Here is a 20,988-nt window from a genome sequence, read left to right as displayed (position 1 = left end):
GAATTGCAAACAACTTTTTTTCTTTTTTTCTTTTTTGGTCGTAAAACAGAAATTATATTAATAATGTACAGAACAGCAAACGTTCGACAAAACGTCCAAGCAAAGGAGATAAAAAAGAGGAAGAGGAGGAGATACAGCCCAGTTCAGTGGAAGTAAAGAGGCTCCATTGGCTTTTGCAGCCCAGTCCGCAACAATGTTGGCTTCTCTTCTGCAATGATGTACTTGCAGATTAGGGAAATGCAATTAGCGCTTGTTTTACACAAAATTAACTTTTTCGGGAAAAATATTCCTAGATTTGATTACACATTTTTCATTGGCTATGAAATATTTTTTCTGTTTACTCATTTTTCTAAATAATTTGAATGTTGAGACAAGCATTTTCTAACAGCAAATTTTCTTTGAAGCAATTTTATCCTAAAACTAAAATCCTTTTCTATGTACATCCTCACAATTCCCCCCAAAAAGTTTATGGAATGCTTCATCATCCCCACGGCGTGACAAAAACATATGTGCGGGTCCTCCAATAAAGCCGAGTGGGGACCTATAGAACTCGACCGGGTCAATGTTGGGGTCCATGTTTGAGACCAACCTTGGAACCTGAGGACGTCTTTAGTTCACTTAGTGGAATATGAATCGGGCTCATAGGATGTCCAAAGGGACACGTAGATCCAGCTTTAATGTTGACAATGAGATCCCTCTGTCCCACGAACCCTATGATCCCACCACTTAAATCACTCTCTCATCTCTCCCTTTTTCTATTCATATCTCTTGATGTCCAATAATTTGATCTATCCATTGCAAAATGTGTGTGGCTTTAGATTTTAGGACACAAGAGGAACAATCATAGGATTCATCATGCTTAATGTCTTGAAAAGATGTAATGGAAGAAGGAAGATAAAAGCCATAAGCTCAGTATTGAGCATTCTAATGGGTGCATTTGTAGGGTCCTACACGCAGACGAGCCATCTCTTTCATGGCTATTGATATTTATTTGCTTTGAATCAAGGAAATGTACATAGTTGCCATCATCCTTGATTACTTTGGTTCTTTTGTCTATAAAATACAGCTAGCTAGGGACATTCAAACTTTTTTTGTAGCAACTTTATTAAGTAATATGAAGATTTATGATGAGATATTTAAACAACTCAACATGCATCCAAGTACATGAAACTTAAAACATATTGATTAGACTAGATATTGGCAAAAACAAGAGAGTGCTATTGAGATTACAAGGGACTACGTCTTTCTAAATGGAAAAATAATGGTCGAAGTTTTGAAATTGTCATACAAGGTACATGCTGGTATTCGACTTTGTTATTGTACATTTTAATCCTAATAATTTTTAAATTTGTGAGATTGAGTGTATTCAATCATTTTTCTTGCTGAAAAATTTGAGATGTCGCCATTTTTAAGGAAAAATGCAACAAAATGCTCAAAATTTGTCACGAAAATGAGATCGAATTTTAAAATTTTCCAATAAAGCAATCAAGTCCTAAACTAATCAAATTGGTAAATCGAGTAAATGTATTAATTTCATCCAATTTGAATAATAAAAACTAATGATGCGGCATTTTTATATTATTTCCTAAAAGAAAGGTGATGATGCGGTTGCCATATCAGCCATTTTAGAAAAAAAAATATTAAAAGAGAATAAAAGGAAAGCTGAAAGGAAACACACCAAAAAATGGAAAGACCCGAACGTCGGGAAATGAGAAAAACATCTTTCGATGGTAAATTTTCTCCAAAACAAGACTTACCCTAAAACTAAATCATTTTCTATCTATATCCCCCCATTTTCCTTCACAATGACAGGAACACATGTGCAAAATAAAGGCGAGTGGGGATCTATCGAACTAAACCGGGTCAATGTTGGGGTCCATGTGTGAGACCAACCTTCGTAACTGAGGATGCCTTTTAGTTCATTCGGTGGAATTTGAATAGGACTCGTAGGGTGTCCAAAGGGACACGCAGCATCCAATTTTAACTATGACAATGAGATCCTTCTGTCCCACCAAAGCTGTCCCCCCAACCCAATGATCCCACCAATTCATTCACTTCTGCTTATCTCTCTCTCTCTTTCTCTATTCAAATCTCTTGATGTTCAATAATTTGAACCATCCATTGCAAAATATGCGTGGCTGTAGAATCAATGGAGACTAAATCTATATTGGGGGAGGGGGGCGAGAGAGAGAGAGATCATTCGTGACAAATTATCGGAAGAAAAAGTTGAGAAATTGACATTTTTAGTTTCATGAATGTCAGGAAAAACAATTTGGCCTTTATGGTTACTCAGATAAGTCCCTACAAGGTAAAGACACCTGTGTGCAAATGATCCTTCAAGAGTGGTGACCACTCACTAGACATGCGTCCTTCGATGTGGACGTTGAAATAGTGAATGCTCTTTCACCCTAATGTTCTTACAGGAATCAAATGGTAATAGTTAAATAATACTATAAATATCGTTCCGAATACGGGACCAACAATGAAAATTTCTCTTTCAATCTGAATTAATTGGTAACAATTAGATAATACTACATATATCCCTATTGGATACGCTGCCTTCTCTCTCTCTCTCTCTCTCTCTCTCTCTCTCTCTCTCTCTCTCTCTCTCTCTCTCAGATTATTAATTTAAAGACAATTTTCATTATATTTGAAACTGGTGATAAAAATTCTAAGAGATGACCTTGGCTTTGACGATACTTCTAACATTCACTATGAAGTCAGTTTTACGAAGGCGACAGGGACATGATTTTTGGAATGGTTGGGGAAAATCTCCCTAATCCGGCCACGGTTGTCCAACTCAAGTATACAAGACTGGAAGAACGCATAAAACACCAAGACTTGCAAAACATAGCATCGTGTGCTGATGCGTCCAATGGTTCAGCACCATTTTGCAACTCTACCGGAGCAACGTCAGTCCTTCATGTATTTCCGCCGGTAACGAAGTCATCTCCGGAGATTTAGCTCGGTATTCATTACCAACAACGCAAAATCTTCGACCGATTTGAGTAATCATAAATATGATGGAGTGAGGGTTGCTGTGACAATCACACCGGCCCCGCAAGAGTTCTTACTTGCGGTGGTAAAGCTTCTGGGCAAACGAATGACTTTTCTTCTTCTTACCCATTTGGCGTGGTGCTAGAACCTTGAGCAGTGCATCCTCTCCCTCAAATTTTTAGTGTTCTTATTTCAAGTTTCCAAAGTTTATTGTCATTCTTTTGGTTCCAACATGATGAAACTTAGGCCAATATAGGGGGATTGTAAACTTCTTGTCAAGCACTAGTTCATTGCCACTAATTAATGTGTATCCATACTTACATACACCTCGTATCCAACTAATGTAAGATTAGGTTACACTTATCTTAGTGCAACTTGTCTAGTGCTTCAAGATGGCAACTTGAGTTATATGAACATGCTCAATGCAATCATACACATTATAATGGGTGATGGAAAAAAAGAAGGCACAGCAATCTGCATGTAGTGGTTTCTACAGAATGCTTGACCGTCAGTCAAAAACTTTAGATTTAGAACTTCCAATTTTAATCCACAGGAAAGACTTAAATCTATGACTATTTAGTGAAGCTAGTAAAAAGTTTAGGATCAAATTGAAATCTGTTTATAAGATTTAGAACTTCCAATCTATTGACCCTTGAAATTGAAATATATTAGATTCTCGTTGCATGAAACTTCATCTGAACAACACGTTGACTTTAAACTCTAGATCCAGGTAGATGAATAGGAACAATGTTAAAAACAGATCAGTGAATGTTCAAACATTATCCATTGCTCATCTCCTGGACTACCTTGAAAATGATTCAGTCTACTTCCCTCAATCAACCCTTTGGAAATACAGGATAAACTGGCGTCCCATTTGAATAGAATAAGCCCCAATCTTGATCCACACCTACTTGCTTTTGATTCTCATTAAACATTTAGATGAATCCTTCCTAGTGTTCTGGCCTCTTTGGAGTTGCTTGCTTGGCAAGAAACTTCTTCACAGAATTTCGATTATAAGTTTGTGCAAGCAGCGGGGTGGCCCAGAGTTCGTCTCTGGCTGATGGCCAACCACTTTCGGAAACCAGCGCGTCCATGAAGCTCACGCCTTCCTTCTCCATCGCCTAGCAGAAAGCATCCACAATCGCGTCTAGCATATTCGAGTAACTCAATTTGCCATCTTGAACCAATGGCCCGGTCGCAGTGAATTGGAAGTAATCTAATCTCACATGATCGGGATCCGAGGTAAATGCAAAATAGGCGTACACATTAGCTAGTAATGGGGAGCTAGTTTTCAACCAGAAGTTTATGATTCCAACCATGTCGGCTCGAGCTTTGTCAGCGAATGCACCGCTTGAGGGTGGGTCTAAACCCCCAAGGTAGCGATCCCAACTACTGTGGACACCCTCAATCCAGTATATTCAGATGAATTTATAATATTTTGTATATTTTGCATAGCTGGTAATACATATTTAGCCAAATCTCCGGGAACGACTTCATTACCAGCTGTGATATACTGAAAAATCATTAGCGGGATGTAGGGCTCCACATGGTTGTTGAACCATGTCTCAGCCGCTTTAGCACTCGATGCTATGGATGGTAAGTCTTCCTTTTTTATGCCTAGCGTGACGTCTATTCCACTGTTCTCAAGCGCTTCGAGCACGGCTGAGTTCGGCTCGGGAAGTCGCACTTTTCCAATGCTATAATTCTTGAAAAGTTGGACCACCATGTCCGGAGAGGAGAGCTGTTCCGCAGCCATTCCGTAGTTCACACCAATGTCGAGCTGCGCCTTTGTAATTCCGATGTGGTAGTGCAGCAATGCTACTATTGATAAAACGTGGATCGTCGAAGTTGATGACATCTTTTAGGATAGCTACTTTCAAAAGCATGAAAATTGTCATTAGTTAGCAATCTGAAAGATAAACTAAGAATGAAGACCTATGGTATTAGACATGCACCGCTTCATGATATGGACACCTTCAAATAATTGAATCTTACTTTGAACCTAATGTTCTCACGAGAAAGAAATGGTAAATGGATGCTCTTCATCGTACATAGCATGAAAAAGAAAAAGAAAACATTATTTTTCTCAAAATTCATCATGAGAGAAAGAAACATGTGAAGACCCACCGGCGAGCTTGATTAATGGAAACTAAAACAACTTATCCTTGAGAACAGAAGACCCTTTCTTGACTATTTGCATTGTCAAATTGTGACTGGCTGGCAATTAATTTCCAAAACAATAATATTTACTGTATATGAATCAAATTCCACTTGAACATTAATTGTGTTAGGGATAATTTGGAGGTTCTCTCATCTCCTCTGATTATGTATGATTTCCAAAACAAGAATATATGTTGTATAAGAATTGGATTCCACTTTGAGCATTGAGCCTTAGAGGTAATTACTTGATTCTTCCCTCGTTTATGCATGTATGTCCATAATTATGTACATCCTTGATTGATCGTAAATGACTGAAGTTGATATTATATTATCCACTGACCATAGATGGTCAATTTTTTAAGATATGTAAAGCACCTCCTGCTCTATTCATCACGAGATAAGCAGAGAGTACAAAATCCTATTCAGCGTATTCTTATCTTGGTATATTTTCTTTCAGACGATTATATGACAATATTTTTTTTGTGTTTCCGTGACTTCATATATATCCTCGTTTGCATAAAAATCTGATGCAAGTGCCGTATCCAACCAAGTTTTTATTATGAGAAAGCTAATGAACTACTTAAAGCGGCGATGATAACAAATCCGGAATATTCAAATAAAAGTCTATTGAAGAGCACCAAACTTCTCCGTCCATAAATTCCTTGGATAGACATAAACATGAATATATCACAAAAAAGGGATTTTTTTTTTTTTTGGTCATACACAAAAAAGTAATTTACTTATGGTTTTTAATACATGTTCAATTTAGTCTATAAATCTTATGAAAATGTTCAATGTTGTCTCAAAAAACTTGAATTAATAAAGGAAAATATTTAATATTTTTATATAGTTGAAAGACTAGATTAAACATTTACAATACAAATCAAATATCACATTAAATAAGTTAAAAGTTCATAGACAAAACTACACATTATACTAAAGTTTATATATTATATTGAATAAATTAAAATTTTAAAAATAATATTATACATTAAACTAAAGTTCAAAGATAATTTGTGTAATTATCTCAAAAGTTTATGGGCTTTGTTAGTGTAACAGGTTTTGGACTACTGTTGGAATAATAGTTTGTTGTAAATTATTTTTAAAAAAATGGATTTTATAATAATTTATAATTATTGATTATTTAATTTTTTTTACTATCGAAATAGATTGTTATTTATCAAAGTTTATCATCCGTACCATAACAGAAGTTGCAATAATTGAAGGACAGAGAACCTGCGTCACGACTGAATATAGAAACAAGTGATTAGTGACTACCGGGCGGCGAATGTACCTGTAGATGGGCTCATGATGGCTCTGGTCCCAACTCACTGCCCAATAAACTTATATTCACGAGTCAAATAATAAATACTTGAATTACTTTGTCGGCTTGACGCAGTTTTAGCACCCAACAAAATGTACGAACCGCGATGAACAAAGTACAGACATTCCCCAGTGGCAAAAACAGTGTATTTGCAAATTGCAGCGCCACATAATTTGACCTCGCATGCATTCTACAGACATTTTTGTCCACTCGACAGAACTAGTTGTAACCCTGAGATGTCGCAAAGAGAGATAAAATGCATTCCCAATCTAATTTTTGAATCCGTGCGACTTTCCTCACTTTCTGTCCCTCGAGTGAATAATCATGTGCCTTAGCCTTCATTTAATTTAATAAAAGGAAGGGCCAACATTAATCGGGTCCAAAACTTTTCAATTAATACAATCATATCGGATACCTTTTCAAAGTGCAAGAGAGCCTTTTCATTTCTGATGAATGTTTAAGTCCTGGTTGCCCATTTAGATTACAAAAAAAAAAAATGATTCTGATTAACCTTTAATTCACTGCTGGTTCGCGTCCTTAGTTCCGTGAAAAATGCTCCGCTGTCGCGTCGTTTAGTTGATTCGATCACTGTTCTTATACAGTTTGACTATCTAGCCAAACGAGGAATTTTGCTTTGTGCTTACCTGGGGTTTGTACTTTCTATGACATCTTGCCAAGTGGATGTTCTCGACTGAATTAGATTTGGTTTTTTGGATGTGGTTTCGTTTGGTCATTCTTTTTTTTGTTCCGGGAACGAAACAAAAAAAAAAGTGTTTACATTCCCGGGAACAATTTTTGAACAATAGAACCCGTTTGGTAACGTTTGTTCCGGAAATAAAAATGAATAGAAACACGTTTGGTAAATTTTATTCTTTTTTATTTCTTTTAATTTTTAAATATTTTTATTTTATTTTTCATTTTTTCCTTTCTTTTTATTTTTCTTTTTTCGGCCGGTCACCGCCTCCGGCGACCGGCCGATTGCTGGCCCGGCCTCGCCCGGCCACGGCGAGGCTCGCCGACCCCGGCGAGGTCGCCGACCCTCGAGGGCGTCGCCGGCCCTCGACGGCCGTTCGCCGGCCATGGCCGAGGCCGGCGACCAGCGAAAGAAAAAAGAAGAAAAAAAGAAGAAGAAAAGAAGAAGAGAAGAAGAAGAGAGAGAAGAGAAAACGTTTCTTCATTTTTGTTTTCGGAACAAGAAACAACAATTTGTTGTTTCTTTTTTTTTGTTCTTATTTTGTTCCGAAAACAAAAAAAACAAAAAAGAACAGAAACGCAACCAAACGCGTTTCTTTTTTTTGTTCCCGGAAACAAAATCCGTACAGAAGTGTTCCAGAAACGTTTCTTTGGAACGTTTCCATGCACGCCCTCGATGTTGCGGATGATGTGTGCAAAGAAGGTGATGTGGGAAAGCAACGTGTAAGCACAGTGGGAACAGCATTTTCTTGTTTGAATGTGAATATGAACCTGGATGGAAGCAGGCTCTTTCGTGCACTGAACATCATCTCAAGTTCCTCCCTTGTGTAATTCCCAACCGTAATCTCTCTCTCTCTCTCTCTCTCTCTCTCTCTCTCTCTGTGCAGCTGCTAATCAGGATTAGATGTGAATATGAACCTGGATGGAAGCAAACTCTTTCGTGCACTGATCATCATCTCAAGTTCCTCGCTTGTGTAATTCCCAACCGTAATCTCTCTCTCTCTCTGTGCATGTTTGCAGCTGCTATTCAGATGGTGAGATGGAATTTGAAAGTGCATTGATTTGGAGAGTTCATGTCTTCCTGTTGGGTTGCTTCTATCTGGATATTGCTAGGTTTATATTCCATGATGTGGCGTGTAGTATTTGTCATGGATGATTGATATCAGTTAAATTTCAATAAATATATTAAGTCAACTTCTGTCGAACCGCATAGATTGTCACCATATACGTCCGACTTAGTTTCATTCTATTGTTAGAAGAATGTCTCCAGATTTTGTCAAAGAAGACAGACAAGATTCCGACATGTCCACCGAGAGAAGATTTAACACTTTTTTCTGTTTGATCAGTCCATTGATAATACATTCTCAGTCAGTCATCCTTCCAAATGCGTTTTAAGGAGGAGCATATGTAGAACCATCAGTATGCATTATTTCCTAAATGAAAGACAAGGAAATCTGAATCCGGTCATACGGCACGATCAAATCTGATTCTATGAACACAGCAGTCATAAACTGGTTAGTAGTTTAAGCTATAGTGTGAATTGCTCCTTTCTGCTTTGTTTGTGTCAGTGTACAGATTCTCTGTGGATTTGATTGAAGAAGGGAGGCCCAGATTGATTGTTGTTGATATTTTGAGGGTGAAAAGAACCACAAAATAATCAAAGAAGAATCTGTCATAGTCGCCAATTTCCATATTAATTTTTAGCTTGAGTTGGTAATGGAGGTCAATCAAATTTTCGTCTTGTTTATCATTTCGTGTTAGTCTGAGATTTTGTCTGACCTTGTTGATGTGAGAGATCCAACCTAAAGTTTAGCTCTAAGGTGGAGAGAATATGAATACGACGCCCACAACCTGACTAAGAACGGCACATACAATTAATGAATGGGGACACGCAAAATAAATCTAGAGTGAAACTTGGCTCTCGTCTCTTGTGAAAAATAAAAGGTCAAATCGAGAAGCTTAACCTATTTGATGAAATAAAAAGACATGAACATGTGGCTCAAATAAGATATAGATAAGAGATATGGGATATTTTAACAATCTGAAAGTTAAATAAACAACTATACAATACCTACTACTATGGTACTTTATGCTGATCTTTCTAGCAAGGGTGAGTAAGATGAATAGACCAAACTGGCCGGTTTGCTCTGATTTCGAGGAGTACCAGTCTAATTCCTAATTTCTAAAAGTGGTACTAATGTCTAGGTTGTTCGGTTCCCCGAACTAGACCACTCAGACCAATTGTTATTTATTTTTTTAAGATGCCTTACACAAGCCTCCTCTCCTCTTTCAATCTTTCCCTTAACTTGGGTCTTCTTCACCTTTTATTGAATTCAAAACATTCTCTCATTTAAACTTAGCCGGTTTGACTGGATCGCCCAAAAACCGGATCGGGAATCAATCACCCTATTTCCTAGTAATGGATTTGACGTCATTAGTCATTAGCCAAATGAGAGAGAAGAATCTATTCGATGTCATAAAGATAGGTACTAGGGGTATGCAAAATACCCGAGAACCGCCTGGACTGCCCAGAACCGGACCGGAACCGCCCGAAACTCTTGAGGGAACCGGTCTGGTTTCCAATTCCAATTGTTCGGAACCGGTGGGTACAGGTCCAGTTCCCGGTTTCATGGGCGGATCCGCCCACCCGGATTGGACCGAAAACGTTTTAATATTAAAAAAAAAAATTACTAAAAGAAACTAGGTTAGATCTTATCTCCTCACTCCCTTCGTCTTTGGTTCTCTCTCTTTGTTTCTCCCTCGATTCCTCCTAATCCTATCGCCATTACGATTCCTCCCCAAGCGTCAACACCACCGCCGGCGCTATTCACCCCCTCACGTCGGCCACCACCCGCCACAGCCATGGAAAATTGTTTCGCGACCGTTCTATGTTGAAAACCCGACCATAGACCTCCTCCCCTCCTTCCCAACTCATAGACCCGATCTAACTATGTTGAAAACCAAAATTGTTTCGCGTCAAGATCGATTCCATGGATCCACCCGAGAACCGAACCGGACCGGACCGGCAGTCCGGTTCCCAGGTGGATCCATGCAACAAACGGGTGGATCCCGATTCCAATTTTTTGGAATCAGTCCTTAGCAGGTGGTTCCCGGTTCTAAATTAAGAACCGCCCGCCCGGACCATGCACACCCCTAATAGGTACTGTCAAGATCACATGACTCATCTACACATCGGGTTGTTTTAGACGGCAAGATGTCCTATGTCTATTTAGTATCATCTACGAGTGAAACTGCAGTTGACTGGGATTTACAGGCTTGAGGCAACAATTTCTTTGTTGCGACGATATGCATCTTGTACTAGAAAGAAATATCTAACCTTAAACTTGAAGAGCTTATTCTTATAGTTGTTTCTTTTGTTTAACAACTTCATATCACCTGCTGCTCTAATAGACATTTCCTTTCTTGCTTCCCCATTATCTGCAGGCACCCTCAATTGCTCTTGCATGAAATCCCCTGCTTCAGCTGAGGAGATGACAAGCTAATGAGCTGATTTTGAACAGTAATTACTTTTGATCTGCCTTCTCCATTTATAGCCTGTCGTTGGGCTAATTGCGGATGTGGCTCCTGTAACAAGACTTCAAGTTTCTCGTACAGTTGCCTTAGCTACAATTGAAGTCCTGCGCCAAATGTTGGTGAGCCCAATTAGTTAGTTCCTTCTGGAGGTGCAATTGGAATAAATTGCCGGAATCTGGGGATTTCATCTTCAATTAATATTCAATAGTGCTTCAGCACAACTTTGTCTGACAATGAGGGTCTAGAGAAAAGGCTTAAGAGAAGTCTCAAACTCAATTGGATTTTGAGCTCTCTGAATTGTAAAAACCACCTCTCTTGCAGCTAGTGAAAAGTATTTTACGTACTGACGACAGTTTTTGTGCTTCATTTGTGCTCATGAAAGAAAAAGATTATCAAATCACTCAAGTTGAGGGCGACATTGACAAGAGTTTCTACAAAATTCTAGTCGATGGTAGGCACATTTCACATATTTTCTCTAGAGAATTGGAGAATTATCTAGTCTCAACAATAATTTGGACCGACTAATCCAATCTAATAGTTACGGAAGTCGTTGAAGTGACAGCATAGGCATGAAAAATTAATCAAAATCTCTTCACTTGCATAAAACCCATCAAGAACTGGCCCCCAAAAAAAGAAAAAAAAAGAGAGAGAGAGAATTGCATCAGTCTGTGTATTGTACACAGATGAGCTCTTGTTCATGTAGCCAAATAGATAGGTGAATGTGAACACAAGTTTTCATGAGAGTGAGATGTCGGTAGATTGTGCAAATGTCATGCTTGTGTTAGTTACTCTTATTTCCTCATGATCTAGTAAAAGAATCGTCTTGCTCAAAAGCCCTTGCTTTTCATTGCTATGCCAAGTACTTACGACAAGCATGTAGAAGTATTTGGCTGTTTTCTTTTGCAAGAAGCTTTACCGTGACGACGTGCACAACCCACTGACCCAAACCTCCAAGAAGAATTCAAATGGTGAGAAACTAGGAGGATTGATCATATATATATCGTCCTAAGCGGTAAGCTGTCTTTCCCCGACATGGGATTAAGACGTTACGGTTGTTTATACATTCTTAACCAAATGTAGGAAGTTGAATAATATGTAACGTGTCCAATTGCTTCAATTTTTTTCTCGCTGCTTTGGCTATCTCTTATTTTTCACTTGTACTTTCTTTTGAGTAGTGGTGGGCGAGGTTGTTTTAGGACTTACTTACATTTGGCACAATATTCCTCGCCTTTTGCAGTGTTGACCATTGTCGATCGATGTGATTAGCATGTTTTTGTGCGTGCAAAATGCAAATGATTGACGGTTATACCTTGATTAAATTCATTGTTAATGAAAAATAGCTTAATTAAGGTGGTGGAATCAATGTATGCATGTGCTATTACTAATAAAGTAGAGGGAAACTACATTAAATGGATCGACCTTTGAGCTGATGAATTTGTTTGGGGCTAACTAATGATGTTGAGGGGAATAAGATCAAAGGTCTGAATCTTAATCACGGCCCAGAATTGTTTGAAATCACATGGTTTTTTATGTTTTTAAAAGTAGCTCCTGAATCCTTATGTTTTTCATTTATTCAAAATTAGTTCATTAATCATGGAAAAAGAAAAATAAAGATCCTAACCAACTCATTAAGAAGAAACAAATTCTCTTTATATGTTTTTAATAAGTCTATTACATTTAGACAAATTCTTTACTTATTGCATGGATTGATTTTTGTACTTTAGAGGGTAAATTTCTGCTTTCATCCCTTCAAAAATTTGTGCAATTTTGTTTATTCAATCGAGTTCTTAAACTTTAAATCTCTCTTATCAAGTTCTTCTAAATTCACATAAATTTTCTATTCAAGTGTCTCCCACTTTACATCCACTTTATTGGAGTTGAGGCACTCTTCAAAGGCATCCTGAGCCTAATAACCACAACAAAACCTCAACGATAATGAAATATCTACCTATGAGCGTTTTTTCTCATGGCTTTCCACATCAAATTCTTGACGACGCTAATGAACATGTCAAATTCAATTGATGGGATTCGAAATTGGACAGACTTATCTAGAAAAGTTGTGCAGATTCAAAAATTTGATCGGACAAATTATAATTTCTAATATTTTAACTGAAAAAATTACATAAGCTCAAGGACGAAAAGAATCAGCTCTTAATCGTGCTACTGGGCTTGTACGAAGATCCAAAATTTACAGCTCCACTGTTGCTTGTCCAGGTTCTTTCTCCCTAGCCTACGAGGCCATTCCATCTATGCTACTAAAATTTAATAATGGAAAGAGGAGAAGAAAATCTTTCTTGTGATCACTTCAAGTCCCAACACAAACATCGCCTCCTTCCTATTCTACGGCGCCTCCCAAGCGGCGGCGCACGGTCGTCATTATATAGTTTATGTACTTTCTTTAGGAAGAGGACACTAAATAGGAACCAGCTCATGTTGTACTGGCCAAATGAAAGCTACGACTTCGATGGCGAGAAATGATGACGCAAATTATTTTTAAATTATGATTCATAATTTTTTTCATTTATCATGATTTATGAACTTTTCATTGGAACCACCTCTTAGTGGCACAGATAAATTTACGACCTTCTCCCTCTAACGCAAGAGGAAAGAGTTCGATTTACCGGACAATCGTAAAAAATCACTTACCTAGGACACGAGGGATGATGATAACTCACGTATCTCCTCAAAGTTTATTCCACAAAAAATTACTATCGACATATAAGGCTTCCTGGGTCATAAAAAAAAAAAATTTTCATTGAAGATTTTTATATAATTTAGAATTATAATAAATATATTAAAAAATTAAGATTCATATTGAATAAATTAAAATGATTCAAAAATCAAATTACATATTTGGTAAAAATATAATGATCATTTGTATCATTTTTCCTAACGAAAATATTGATAAGAAAGAATTCTAAAATTACTCTCGAGTTTTCACAAAATGAAGGACGGAATGATTGGAAGATCGATATTTTTAATAGTAATTTCACAGTTGTGAATGGAATATTTAATTTTAGGCATAGTTTGAGCGGATCGGTTAAACTGTGCTAGTGAGAGTAAATCCCAACAATTATTGGGCTATGGCACATGTAAGTCGCATACAAATTAAAACTTACGTAGGTTTTTTTTTTTTTTTTTTGAGCAAAAAAAACTTACGTAGGTTGAGGAGCAGCAAATCGAGACTTCCTGAGAGCGAGAGCGACTAGAGGATTCGAACCTATGGTCGGAGAATCCCTAACTACTAAAAGTAAGCCTTACACCACTAAACTCACCGTTACATTGATATAATTTCTTGTTTTAGTAATAACTAGTGAGGGCTTTGCTACAATCATCAAAATATTTTCATTATCAATAATAATCTACATTTAAATATTTTCACAAATACTTATTTTCTGTTCATTCAACTTTTTAAATGATATAACTGATTGTTTGAAAAATATTTTTCAAATTATCTTTTCTACAAAGCAAACAGAACGTACATGTTGAAGTTAAATCATTACCAAGCAAGATGGCTCTTCTTGATATATCAGTCCTTAATAGTGATAATTAAGATATTTCGCTTCAATATTAGAAAATTATTTGTTTCCAATCCTTTTACGGTTCTCATCTCATGTGTAATCAATAACTAACAATCATATCATTTTAAAATCAATATGTTTAACAAAATGTCCTTATGTTACCAAGTTGTGCCCACCATGATATAAATACTTCCAACTTTTTTTGTATCATTTAAAACCGAAACTTGTCTATTGCGATATAAATAAAGAAATCCCAACTTATATTAGAGATGAATTGAAATAGAAGATATATATATTACACATGTACAGGTTCAAATTTCTTTGTGAGACAAAAAAATTGAGGATATCTATATCATAATTGACAAATTTAGGATTTTTTTGTTATATAAAAAAATTTTAAAATATTCACATCACAGTGGATATAGTTTATGATTTTTTGTGGCATTCATTCATTAATAATTAATAATCATATTATTTTAAAATGTCTTTATGTTACCAAAGAAAAAGAGCCCGAAAAAGTTTTAGAGCCAGCTCGATCGGTTCCCACTCGCGTCTCTTTTTGAATTCTGTGACCCCATTCGCGGTCAAAAAACAAATCCTGCTTTTGGAACGTCTCGACGTCCGAAAGCATCACTGGGTTTTCAATTTTTTTTAAATAAATAATTGTGTCCTTTAGAGATCAACGGTTGATTGTTGGACTTCACTTGTCAAGCATATGTTATTAAAAAATATTTTTTAAAATAATTATCAGTCATATCACCAAAATAATCGCTCAGTTAAAATTTATAACTTTTGTCTAGTTAATTACTTGACAGATATCACGACATTTACTAAGAAACTTCCTACCTTTTTCGGCTGAGTATGCAAGAAGGTCCCTTTGATCTTACTCTTTGTTTTCCTTTCATCACCGGTCTTTCTCTCTCTTTTTCCTTTTCAATAAATTAGAAATTCTTATTCACATGTCGTAATCAATTTTTGTAATTGTACTTGTGTATCGAAAAGAAAATTTTAATTAATTGTTTTATGAAATCTATTTACAGTACAGCTGTGTCAACTGGTGCCACTTGGTCATGTGATATAATTTACACGTTGTAACACTCATCCGGAATTGCCGCTTTACTTTTTTTTCACGATGTCCTCTGACCGGAAACGCGCATTTTGAATTGACTGAAGCGAGAGCTACTTTGGATGTCTATCATTGCCGGCGTAAAAGAGAAATTAATGAATACTAAAGTACGATTTGGGGGGTCGTTCCTCGGAACTTGGAACTACTTTCTGCCCTATTCTCTCTGTGTGATTTGATGAAGAGATGCGAATGGTGATGGGAAACGTGCCGTTATTGAAGAACGGAGCGAGCAAGAATTTTCAGTGAATTAGATGAAAAAGATATAGGCAATTTTTTCCTTACTTTTGAGCTTACTAAATAAGGAAAATTGAATGGTTTATCACTTATTGTTATAGTCTAGTTTGGGCGATTCCACTTCACAAATCAAACGAATAAGTATCTACAGTTGAAAAACAACACAGTGAAATTGAAAGCATAAATAGATTTACAAAGTAAAAATTATAAGTCACCCTAAAGATATCGATTAAATGAAATTGATAGAAGTAAGTCATTCAATTACCGAGTAAAACCGTTGTGATGACCACCTTCTTGAGGTGATTGTCACAACTAATATCGGCCTCACCCTCCAGCACCATATCATCGACACCATTGAGCATCGCTACCATGAGATTTGACATTGAGGCATGCTCTAGATGGTATAGATTGTTAAATAAAAAAATGTAATTTGACATCTAAATTGAGCAACACTAAGTGGTCAGTGCTAAATTAGTTCATGAAATTTATTTTTTCTTGCAGAAGACGTGGATCTACTTGCAACCTTAGTTATGCTTCAGTACGCTTGAGCTCAACAACATGCATGTTTACCATTGTAGACACTTGACAAGATTTGGTTTGGATATTCACTATTGTAAAAAACAAACAATTAATCCCAATACTAACCAGACAAGAAAAGAATCTAGACATGAGATGTATATGATTCAGTCGATATTACCTACTTCATGACAAAAAGCGGTACAACATTTCACTACTAATCAAAACAGACTACACAATGGAAATTACTTACAATCGCATTTGAATCATTTAAAGAACCTCAACATTTCCAAACCTCATAACTCATGAGATATTTAACCTTTATAATTTCTTATGAAATAATTTTTCAATTTTACAAAATAAAAGATTTAATTGAGTGAAAATTTTAAATTGTTTTAGAGTGTAATTAAGAGAAAAAGGGGACTCTCTGATCTCACGCCAATAATTTCTGCACATACAAGCCTCCAAGATCGATCTTCTTGTACGACAAAACAAGCATAATAGAACATTTCCAAACACATGAAATATTAATATTCTTCCATAGAAATTCCTTGACCGACTCCGCCTCCACTTGGACTCATACATGAAAATTTTGCTTGTTTGTTCGGTCGTCAAGTTACAGTTTCTATTCGGACTTAGATTTCTATTCAGATCACATTTTTTACACGCTTAAAGTGGAGATATACGTTAACTTTGATAACACAAATACAATCCGATGACTGACATTCAAAGGTTTGAGTCCAACAACTGATAAGAGATATGCCAAATTTCCCATTTATAAAATTTCAAAACTGTAGAGCCAGTATTATATGATTATAGCGTGTGCAATGTAATGGATACATGGAACGAGACGACTGGATCCAGTGGGAGGCACCGACAGACGCAATTTATCAGAGTTGACTTAATTGATCCACGCATGAAGTTAGCCGTCGGTTGATGTGCGTATTTCACGACAACTTGCGACTCTCATACCTTATACCTTCTTTTTTTTTTTTTTACAGATTAGGGTGAGTAAATCTATAATGTGGATAGAATGATTGATACTTTATATCTGAAAAGGAGTGACAAAAACTTCGTGATTATCACATTCAGACATGGCGGTAGACCTTGGTCCCTGATGAACAAGTGGAACTCTAATGTGACGGCCTTGTGTGGATGTCATACAACAAATCCAAGAGAGATAAGGCATTAGCATCTCTCTAGATTTTTTCTCTTTTTTTTTTTTTCTTTGGGGTCAAAAAGCATCTCTCTAATTTGACGGCTTATTAATTGAATGGTTGAGACTTTGTGAAAGAGCTCGGACTTGAGACCAAATAAGCTTCAAACGTGAGGAAGGTAGAGTGAGTCGAATGCTAAATCGACATGAAGAACAGAGTTCGATGAAATGTCTGTTTCAAGGTGGGCCTCCAGCTGCCATGGACGATAGAACACAGCAGACCATGTCAACCCCTCTCATAAGATCTTTGTGTCTTGGAAAAATATAGGTGATGAGATGGTGGCTGTAGTCAAAGATTCCACCTATAATCGCTTTGGAATTTAAGTGGATTTGACAAGTGGGACGTCCATTTTTACCATCTCTAGATGAATGCGTATAAAACAATGACCAGTCGATCGCAATATACTTGAGCACGATCATAAGTTGCTATATTGATTGAGAAAACAATTTAGAGAACTTCAGTGATTTATACATTTATGGTCCGGCATTTATCTTAAGGTCCACTATGTATGCCCTGAGAGGACTCCTAAGGGGTTGAGTCATTCTCCAACAACTCAGCACCAATACATAACTAAAAAAACAGAAAATGTATGATTAAGAGACTTTACCATATAAAAAGAATTTAAAAAAGTAAACTCAAATTGCTTGAGTAATAAAAAGTTAGAGAATGAGAATCCCACGCTGATTTTTTTGCTTCATGAAAAATGAACTTTGTTGAAAACTATTCCTGGATTTGATTACAGATTTTCCATCGGCTATGATTTTTTTTTTTCAATTTAATCATTTCCCTAAACGATCCTGATGAAATTTTCTTCGAAATAAAACTTACCCTAAAACTAAAATCCTTTTCTATCTATCTCCCCACATTTCCTTCCCCCTTCCCCCCCAAAAAAATTTGTGGAATGCTTCATCTTTTCCCGCTGGGTGACAAAAACACATGTGCAAGTCCTCGAATGAAAGGCCAGTGGGGATCTATCGAACGAAACCGAGTCAAAATTGGGGTCCATGTCGGGGTCCAGCCTTAGAACCTGAGGATGTCTTTAGTTCACTTAGTGGAATTTGAATAGGCTTCAGAGGGCGTCAAAAGGGACACGTAGCATCCTGTTTTAATGATGACAATGAGATCCTCCTGTCCCGCCAAGGCCCCAACCCAACCCGATGATCCCACCACTCTAATCACCTCTCTTATTTCTCCCTCTTTGTCTATTCATATCCCTTGATATTCTATAATTTGAACTCTCCATTGCAAAATGTGTGTGTGGCTTTGGATTTCAGGACACATGAGCGCCAATCATAGGGTTCATCATGTTTAATGTCTCGAAAGAAGTAATGGAAGAAGAAAGAGAAAAGCCACCAATGGTGAACAGTGAATTCGGAGGGTCCTACACGTACATCAGCCAATCTTGTTATGGGCATTGATAATTTTTGTGCTTTAGGCCGAGGAGAAGTAGAAAGTAGCCATCATCTTGATTACTTTGGTTCTTTTGTCTAGAAAATACGGCTAGATGATGGTATTCTAACCTTTCCATTATAGCAACTTTATTGAGTAATATAAAGATTTATGATGAGATTTTAAACAACTAATCATACATCCAAGTACATGAAACTTGAAACACATTGATGACACTAGACATCAGCAAAAAGAGACTATTATCGAGATTATGGTGGGCAAAGTTTTTTTTAAATAGAAAATTAACGGTCAAAGTCCTAAAATTGTCATTTGAGGTACATTTTGGTATCAAATTTTGTTATTGCACATTTTAATCCTAATCATCTTTAAAATAGTGAGATTAAGTGTGTTCAATGATTTTTCCTACCAAAAAATTTGGTATGTCACATTTTTTAAGGACAAGTGCACCAAAAAGTCAAAAAATAGTTGCAAAAACGTAATTAAGTAGTTCCAGTAACTTTGTTAATTTAAGTAACAAAAAATAATGACGTGATTTTTTTTATTGTTTTTTGAAAAGAGAGTCTTTGATGTGGTTGCCATATCAGCCTAGAAAAAAAAAGTAGAAAGAAATTAAAAGGAAGGCTGAAAGGAAGTAAAAGAGAATCATGTTTCTGGCAAGTTGGTGAGTACGGCGACAAGACCAAGTGAAGGAGGATGGCGAGGCGAGTTCAAGGTCGTTTCGCCTGGTCCGGTGACTTGGTCTGGTGGCATAAATCCCTGATGCCGATAGCAAATTCAGCACCAGCTTAATTTTCAATTATATTTTACCTTTTAATCATACAAAAAATACCTTTCGAAATTTGTCTTAAATATATCTCACTCCCTTTGACACCATTTGTGAGACCAAATATCATTAGATTCCTTCTTGAATTACAATCTTGTCACTAAGGAAAGAAGATTATCTAATTTATTATTCAAGAAAGAATATTCAAGGATAAATTATTTAACAGATGCATAATTCAAGGGACAGATATTTCTTTGGTTGCATGCTAGCCTTGTTTTAAGAGAAAAAAATTAAGTTATTCTAAAAAACACAATCTTGATTGCAACGCCATATGTATTTAAGGCTCAAGAGGGAAAAAGGCAAATTTTTATTTTTTTTTTTGTCAAAGGGACAAAGGCAATTGAATCACAATTATTCGGGGGAATCCAGTCTTGGGATAGATTTGATGTGACTTCGATTTGTGAAGATTTATTGATAACCTAAAAAGGTGGGAATAAAATTGAAAAGAGAAGAAAATGTGGGGACTTCTGTTGCTCTTTAGCCTTACAAAAAGTCGCAAAATAATAAACTCCTTGAATGTGATATTATACTAGAATTAACGGAGGTCTAAAGGCCTATTTGATGATCAGCCAGTTTTTAGTTAATTCTATTTTTTTCCTCAGAATGAAAAAACAAAAATTCATTTTGTGACGTTAGCCAATTTTTCTACTCTTAAGAATAGATTTGTTTCTAGAAATAAATTTGAAACAAAATCAATAGAGAGAGAATGTTACTTTTTGTTCCGGAAAATAATTCTAGAATTGAGCCATTTTCTTTTTTTCTTCTTCTAGCCGGTCACTGCGCTTGACAATGGCTAGTAGGCACCCCCGAGACCTGTGTGAAGTCGATGGTGACCGACTAGAGGAGAAAGAAGAAGAGAAGGAAAAAAAAAATCATAAAATTATTTAAAAATTAAGAAATCCTTTGTCACAAAAAAAAAATGATGGTTGTACCAAACACATCACCGTTTTTTTTTTCTATTCTAAAAATAAAAATTTTGTACAGTTACCAAACATGTTCAAGTACTCAGAAACTCATTTAGAAAACGGAATCAGAAAAAATTATTTCCAAGCAAAAATTATTTTCGAAAACAAAATGGTTATCAAATAAGTCTTAAATCTAAATCGAATGGAGAGAGGAGAGATTATTAATGACAAATTATTGGAAGAACATAGTTGATGAAATTGACATTTTTGGCTTTATGAATGAAAAAAAAAAAAAAATTGGTCTCTGTGGTTAGTTTGCAAATGATCCTCCAAGAAGGATGGCCTGTAACTAGACATGCATCCTTTGATGAGGACGCTCAAATAGTGAATGCTCTTTGATCCTAATGTTCTTACAAGAATTAAATGGTAATAATTAAATAATACCACATATGTATATATAAATACATATACACTTTCTCACTGCGGGACCAGCAATGAAAATTTCTCTTTAAGTTTGAACTAAATGGT

The 20,988-nt window shown here is 36.3% G+C and overlaps 1 protein-coding gene across 1 annotated transcript; it reads right to left on the bottom strand.

The window, feature by feature from the left end:
• Positions 1-4,360: 4,360 nt before the first annotated feature.
• On the bottom strand, positions 4,361-4,855 carry LOC108955198 (glucan endo-1,3-beta-glucosidase-like). Its single transcript, XM_039306797.1, has one exon. It carries the CDS (start codon positions 4,853-4,855, stop codon positions 4,361-4,363), a length of 495 nt encoding a protein of 164 aa, XP_039162731.1.
• Positions 4,856-20,988: the final 16,133 nt, after the last annotated feature.

Source organism: Eucalyptus grandis, chromosome 2 (assembly GCF_016545825.1).
Source record: "Eucalyptus grandis isolate ANBG69807.140 chromosome 2, ASM1654582v1, whole genome shotgun sequence".
Classification (NCBI taxonomy): Eukaryota; Viridiplantae; Streptophyta; class Magnoliopsida; order Myrtales; family Myrtaceae; genus Eucalyptus; species Eucalyptus grandis.
Note: the sequence above shows the minus strand (reverse complement) of the source record. Positions and strands in the feature narration are given on the sequence as shown.